The sequence below is a fragment of the Amblyomma mixtum genome, chromosome 3 (assembly GCF_055824585.1).
Source record: "Amblyomma mixtum isolate Tamu chromosome 3, ASM5582458v1, whole genome shotgun sequence".
Classification (NCBI taxonomy): domain Eukaryota; kingdom Metazoa; phylum Arthropoda; class Arachnida; order Ixodida; family Ixodidae; genus Amblyomma; species Amblyomma mixtum.
Genome location: NC_143014.1, coordinates 296,135,977 through 296,143,060, shown reverse-complemented (window position 1 = coordinate 296,143,060; position 7,084 = coordinate 296,135,977). Strand labels below are relative to the sequence as shown.

General features: G+C 43.8%; 1 protein-coding gene across 1 annotated transcript; it reads right to left on the bottom strand.

Moving 5' to 3' along the window:
• Nucleotides 1-324: 324 nt before the first annotated feature.
• On the bottom strand, nt 325-6,642 carry LOC149355285 (uncharacterized). The gene is made up of 3 exons (XM_089583747.1): nt 6,568-6,642; nt 3,200-3,247; nt 325-947 (listed from the first exon to the last, which is right to left on the bottom strand). The coding sequence occupies exons 1-3, from the start codon at nt 6,625-6,627 to the stop codon at nt 723-725; spliced, it is 333 nt and encodes a 110-aa protein (XP_089439873.1). The 5' UTR covers nt 6,628-6,642; the 3' UTR covers nt 325-722.
• Nucleotides 6,643-7,084: the final 442 nt, after the last annotated feature.

The window sequence follows — 7,084 nt, the reverse complement described above, 5'->3', positions numbered from 1 at the left end:
CCGCGTTCAAGAGAAGCGTAGGGAGCGGTGAATAAGATCTGGTCGCGACGTTGGGCGCAGTATCAGCCGCTAAAATTATTCTTACACGGCGACAACGACCCTTCTAGACGAAGCGCCCTGCAGCACGCTGCCTTGTTGGGAGGCCGTGGCGAGAGAGTACCTTGCGCGTGGGCGATCCCATCTTGACTACGACTCAGAGGGATCCGTCAGATGACGTCACAAAGCGTGCACTACTTTTCCTCTTCACCTGCCGGTCTTCCGAAAGACTCCGAGACGGAGTGCCGCACCTCCCTATTGAAAATATTGAGCGTGAATTTTGCGTGCCTATCTTTGCGTGTTTATTGCCACGCAAAATGCGACGATTGAACGAGGTCGCAGAACGCGAGACATATTTCACATAATTTGCGCAAGCCGAGCAAGCTCGCAAACGCGAGACATCTCTCACATAAGTGCGCAAGCCGCGTAAGGCTCGTACAGCAGGAGACATCCTCGCGTAATATGCGCAAGCCGGGTGAGGCTTCCAGAATGTCCGAGAGCCAAGGGTGAGTCCCAGAATGTTCAAGAGCCGAGTCTGGCTCACAGAGCACTAGACAGTGTCTAATGGAGTTACCATCATGATACCGATAATACCTTGCATGGCTGCAAGGCTCCTACATCACTGCTCAACACGGTACGCTAATGTACTGCATTAAGGCCTCCTCATCTGTCTGTCACTGCCTCATTCAGCATGCATGTTGTGAGATAACAAGCTTTGCAGAAACGGTGCTTCGTGGGATGGCTCTCATGTGTGTAGCATGCTTGCAAAAGGACATAGATAAGGTCACCTTAACTGGCTTTATTAATGCCACATCCCTCATGATGGGTGCCACACAGTGGCTAAACAATTTCTTCAGTTTCTCCAAGTCCAGCAGGTTGGCGTCTTGATACAGGTTCTCACTATGCAGCACCTGCAAAAAGGTAGGAGTGTATGCAAAAAAATTCAGTTAATCTGTTTTCTGGAAATTCCAGAAAAGGGCACAAGTACTTCTTCCATTAATGAACCAATGATGATTTCGAAAAGTTTCAGGTTTGAAATACATACACTGGAAAACCCGACTCAAGCACGCAGACTGCTCAGCATCAAACCTGCACAAAATCTAATAACCGTGTCACACAGGCATTTTGAAGGCTTTCAAATGGCTATTAACTCAACGGCACTTGAATACAGCTAAATGGGCATTTCCAATAGCCACTGAGTCCCTAGAACAGTGTGGACATCTATTAAGATTTTGAAGGCTTTTCAGTGGTAGAAATTTGCACTCAGACATGGAGCACTCGGAACTATACACTAAGGAATAAAATCAAAGCAATATAATCGCTGAAAGAATACTCAACATGAAATGTACAACTTATTTCACTAAAAAAAAAGGCTAGCCACAAAACACTGCAGCAAGCATATTATCACTGTTGCCAATAGCACATACAATGAATACCACCTTTTCAAAACTGTGTGAGCGCTACAACAGCTTCCCAGCAAAATTATCAACTGTGACAGTGGCGCCACAGCAGCTTGGTGCGAGATGATGAAATATCTCTACGGCGATCAAGTATTCTGTGTAGCAGTGGCATAACTCCCAAGTTGAAGTGCAAATCTCGAAGCTCAATCTCCCACCTTAACTGTTATCTTTAAATACATATTTAAATTCATTGGAGCGTGCTGCAGAAGTAGGTGGTCAGATCATTCGAGAGGATACCTGCAAGGTATCTCAGGAGACGAAAGGTCTGATGAAGAAATGCCAAAGCATGAGGACGTCTAACTTCAGAGATAGAAGAGAACTAGGAGAGCTATCGAAGTTATTTATAAGTGCAAGGTAGCCAACATAAGAAAGTTTAACATGGAGAAAACCTAGCATGCTCTAAAGCATGGAGGTAGCCTAAAATCAGTGAAGAGAAAACTAATCACAGGTAAAAACCAGATTTATGCGCTAAAAGACAAAGAGGGCAATGTCATAAGCAATATGGATAAGATAGTTAAAGTAGCCGAAGAGTTCTGCACAAATCGCTACAGTAGTGAATGTAATCAGAACGTTACGGAGAGAGGCAGTAGAGCATAGCAATGGGACATCCCGCCAGTAACGAGGGAGGAAGTAAAGAAAGCCTCAGGAGCAATGCAAAGGGGTAAAGCAGCTGGTGAGGATCAGGTAACAGCAGATTTGTTGAAGGACGGAGGAGAGATTGTGCTAGAGAAACTAGCCACCCTGTACACGCTTGCCTCGTGACCACGAGCGTATCAGGAGCTTGGAAGAATGCGAACATTATTTTAACTCATAAGAAAGAAGATGTCAAGGACTTGAAGACTTACAGACCGATCAGCTTACTATCCATTGTCTACAAGGTAATCACTAATAGAGTCAGGACAACCTTCGAATTCAATCAACCAAATGATCAGGCAGGCTTTCGTAAAGGATACTCAACAAGAGACCACATTCATGCAATCAATCAGGTGATAGAGAAATGGGCAGAATATAACCAACCCCAATATATAGCCTTCATTGACTACCAGACAGCAATTGACTCGGTGGAACCACAGCTGTCATGCAGGCATTGTGGAATCAGGGTGTAGAAGAGTGTTATGTGAAAATATTGGAAGATATTTATAACGACTGCACAGCTACCATAGTTCTCCATAAGGTCAGCAATAAAATTCCTCTATATTCCGAGTTTTCTAACACCACCATCATTTTTTGGCACCGTGACCATATCATACAAGAATGTGAGACCTACTGCATACCTAAAGAAAATATGTGTGTAAGCCAAGCATCAGCCGTTCTATGCAATAAGAAGTCTAAGTGAAAAATATTCGATGTAAATTAGAGAAAGCCTTGCCATTTTTGTACTTCTGCTTCTATGACTGCTTGCTGGATTTTTTTCTTTAGTTGGAAGCATTCTTCCATCCCTTATCTCTATACACTATTCCTCTGCCAAATGACTGAGTAACCCAAATAGCAATTCCTAAGTAGGGAGGGGGCCTTCCACAGTGACCACACAGGGGCCTTCAAGTTCTTGCAGCAATCAAAACATCCCTTTGTAACACTGGCCTTGAATGCACCACTATACTTTTTTGGCAGGGCAAATACTTATACAATTTATGTTTTAAAACCACACAGAAATCCACAACTGCCATTATGAAAACAACCTAGTAATGTAACCATAAGCGTACCTGGCCAGCATGATCAGCATGGAAAGGCGCACAGCTTGTGTGCAGCTCCTAAAATGAAAGCAAATTCACATGATTAATTGCAATTTCCACAAAGACATTCTTGAAAAATCATGTTTTTGCACCACTCAGCCTCAAGCCTGCCTTATTGCTCCTGCAGCAATGAGGCAAATCTGAGCACAGCTTGGGGTGAGCTGGTGGTATCACATTACGCACCTGACACTACGTGCATCAATCCATTTGTATGAATGAATTTCAGAATGGCGAAGAAGACACACACACAGGAAAAAATGGTGGGTGGATGAGATTAAAAAGTTTGTGGGGATACAGTGGCCGCAAGTGGCAAAGGACAGACAAAATTGGAGAGACATGGGAGAGGCTTTGCCCTGCAGTGGGTGTAGTCAGGCTGCTGCTGCTGCTGCTGCTGATGATGATGATGACAGCCTGAGCACACCTACAAAGTAAAACTGTGATCTCGACCCAGCAGCACTTTACTGTGTTGAAAGAGAACAGGTACAATTGAATTACTGCATTACCTTGTTATTATCATTAAAAAGTACAGGGCTCTAAGGACTTCCTAATTTACATCGAAACGAATGGGTTACAGTGAACTTTCACGGATTACACTAACAGGCACTGAAAATCCAATACAGCTGCCCAAGAGAATATTAGGCAGCCACGCTAGCCTTCTTTTGCGCTATGCTACCTGATACCAGATTAAAATTCCAGAGCAATTTACTCATCCTCTAGCACTGGGATACGTTAAGCCCCAGACTGACGCAGCTGTCTTACTAAAGGCAGAGAAGCTTTCAGTGTGGGTCATGTGTGCTGTGGCGTGAACACATGCACAGCATCGCCTGCTACCATTCAAGTCCTCTGTGTACACAAATGCAGGTGCAATAGAAAACCCACATCACAAATTTGGCTAGTCTGGTCGGCCAAGCATGGGCCAGCTGATAGCACGAAGCAGCAGGTGCGACACATACCATCATCATCAGCCTGACAAGGCCCACTGCAGGGCAAAGGACTCACCCATGTCTCCACATTAACCCTGTCCTTTGCTAGGTGTGGCCACCATATCCCCGCGAACTTCTTCATCTCATCCGCCCATCTAACTTTCTGCCGCCCCCAGCTATGCTTGCATTCTTTTGGAATCCACTCCATTACCCTTAAGGACCAGCGGTTATGTTGTCTTCCCATTACAAGCCCCGCCCAGGCCCATTTCTTCCTCTTAATTTCAAGTAGCATGTCATTAACCCGCATTTGTTCCCTCACCCACTCCGCCCCCTTTTGGTCTCTTAATGTTAGACTTATCATTTTTCTTTCCATAGCTCACTTTGCTGTCCTTATCGTTTGGCACGTGTTTTTTTTTCTTTGTAATAAGGCATAAAGTATTATACACGGATTACCACATGGCATCCTCCTATGACCGCTAAATAATTTATAATCAAATTTCTTTCTCCTGCTGTATTTGTTTTGGTTTCGACAGCTGAATGATGGCTGTGACTTCAAAGCGAGGTTATTGGTCACGTGAGGCATGAAAAACTGCAATACAATTGGTACTTCTGGCTCTTAAGGAATGCTGGCGTCAGCGCTGTAGCGAATTAAAACGATGAAGCAGCGATTATAAGTGCAGTTTTTCCACGCCTCACGTGACCTATAAGCTCTCTTTGATGTCATAGCCATAGTCAAATTGTTCACCGAGACAGGATGGCAGAAAAAGTTGATTATAAATTATTTAGCGGTCTCACACGAATACCAGATGGTGATTCATGCATAGTAGTGTCTTCCGCATCATTATAGAGAAGAAAACATGCCACCAAGATTAGGTGTCTATACACTTTTAAGCTGAACTCTCTTCATTAGCCTCCACGTTTCTGTCCCAAAAGTGAGAAACATGCAGGCTAAAGAAAAGATTTCAGCTTAAGTACCAAAGTGGCTCTAATCACACGATGAAGCGGAAAAACTCTCGACACTTGAACAGAGAACAAATAGGAATTCCAACAAAATTTTAGATTCTTGTAAGGCTATCAAGCATTTCTGAATATTGTAAACTGCACTTTCACACATACAGTACGCATGTATGCCAAGCTCACATTCAGTAGCCCTGTTTACCGGCTGTAATTATCACGGTCTGAGCTCAGTTACAGATTTAAAACCAGCCAAAAGATGCAACACAGGAAAAGAGAAGAAAACAGGTTGGACTATCAATTGAATTTTTTGTAAAGGAAAAGAAGGCTCGCATGAAGATGCGCCACACATGACTCACACCAGCGAAAGGCAGGACAACAAATAACTGTCACTGATATACAAGCACGTCATCTAAAAGAGAAAATTCTTTTGCGTTGAAGATTGACTAATGGCTTCGCTACTCATACAGCCGTTGCCTTGGAGATATGCATCAAATACCTTACAGATTTGTTTACCACTTCTATACACCACTGAAGTGTCACAGAAATCAGGCGTACATACTGATGGGTCATCTTATGATTTACACTCACGACATTGGCACTGTAGTGCCAGATTAGAAGCTGCCTTCCCCCTAACGAGTTAGTGCTCACTCAGGAACACATTAAAGACACCTGCACATATCCCTGAAGTAGTTTCTTGCACAAGCTAGCGGAATGTGATAAACCACTTCCTGCAAGTCCTGAACCTAGTTTTATGGGATACCATACTGCTATCCCGGTTTTTAACAGCAGTGCAAAGGCCATCAACACAATGATTGGCGCAAAAATTACATTTAAAAATTTTCCCGCCACTCGATTTGAACTCATGAAGTCTACACAAAGGACTCCATGATAACCGTTCTGAGGTGAATGGCAGTTCAGCCTAGCCTCTGGAATCTGTGCCAAAAAAAAAACGGAGTCAGCGCATCGCAATTTACTTCCGAAATCAGCCGGTGCTGATGAAAATTGTATGTTTTGCTTTCTCTGGCTTATAAAGCTCCACTTTCAGAAAAAGTGTCGTCTTTGTGGTTAGGATGCGGAACTTCATCATCACAGGTCAACTTCAGCTTGCCATCAGTGTCCCTTTAATGCCTCAAAGTTGAACAATAGCTCCATTCATAGAGGAGGGCTGTGCATAAATTTCGACCACCAAAGATTCTTTAACATGCACTGACATTGCATAACACACGAGCAAATATGCATTTCGCCTTGTCGAAACGAAGCCACCACAATTCAATGCCGCATCTTTGGGCTCAGTAGCCGAACACCAATGCAGTAGGCCACAGCAGCAGGTGAAAAACAAAAGAGAGCCCTTAATAGGCAACCTAACTTGCCAAAATCAACATAACGAGGGGTCACACAAGTAGCAGTGGACTAGGAAAATAAAAGCTACTTGTGTCGGAAGATGTCTTCAGTGCTTACTTCAAAAGCCTGCTTGCTTGCTGGGCATCCTAGCACCAAGTGAAAGGCTGGCACAGCCATACTGGAGAGCTTGGAAGAGGCATCGCTGGTAAAGCTATGTGGAGATTGCTGCAAGGTAAAAAGACACATTTAACAGCAGCACAGTGCAAAAAATGGACTAGAATCAAGCATGTAAGGCAAAGTGCAAGGCACAAAAAGGAGCCGGTCGCAGAATGGAACACAACTGTTTAACCACATTTCGAAGTGGGCCAGGCAACAAGAAATTCATAACCACGGCAGTCATTCACAACCTAGCCTCAGACGAGACATCACTTGCATATCGATATCCAGCATCGTTTCTACAATACATGCCACCATTCAAAAGAACAGACCACAGCAGAACGATATTTTAAGTAGAAGGCTGGTTTGCTTCAAATTCTGCATGCGTCCCTCAATTTGAAATCTGGCATGATTAGCACTGATTTCACATTCTCACAGGTATGATGAATTAATAGTGCCAATTGCAGAAAAACCACAC

Excerpts from the sequence above, each read along its gene's own strand:
- LOC149355285 (XM_089583747.1), bottom strand. The coding sequence starts at position 6,627 with ATGGCTGTGCCAGCCTTTCACTTGGTGCTAGGATGCCCAGCAAGCAAG. Across the intron at positions 3,248-6,567 it reads CAAGCAAGCAGGCTTTTGAA|GAGCTGCACACAAGCTGTGC; the intron begins GTAAGCACTGAA and ends CTTTCATTTTAG. Across the intron at positions 948-3,199 it reads ATGCTGATCATGCTGGCCAG|GTGCTGCATAGTGAGAACCT; the intron begins GTACGCTTATGG and ends ACCTTTTTGCAG.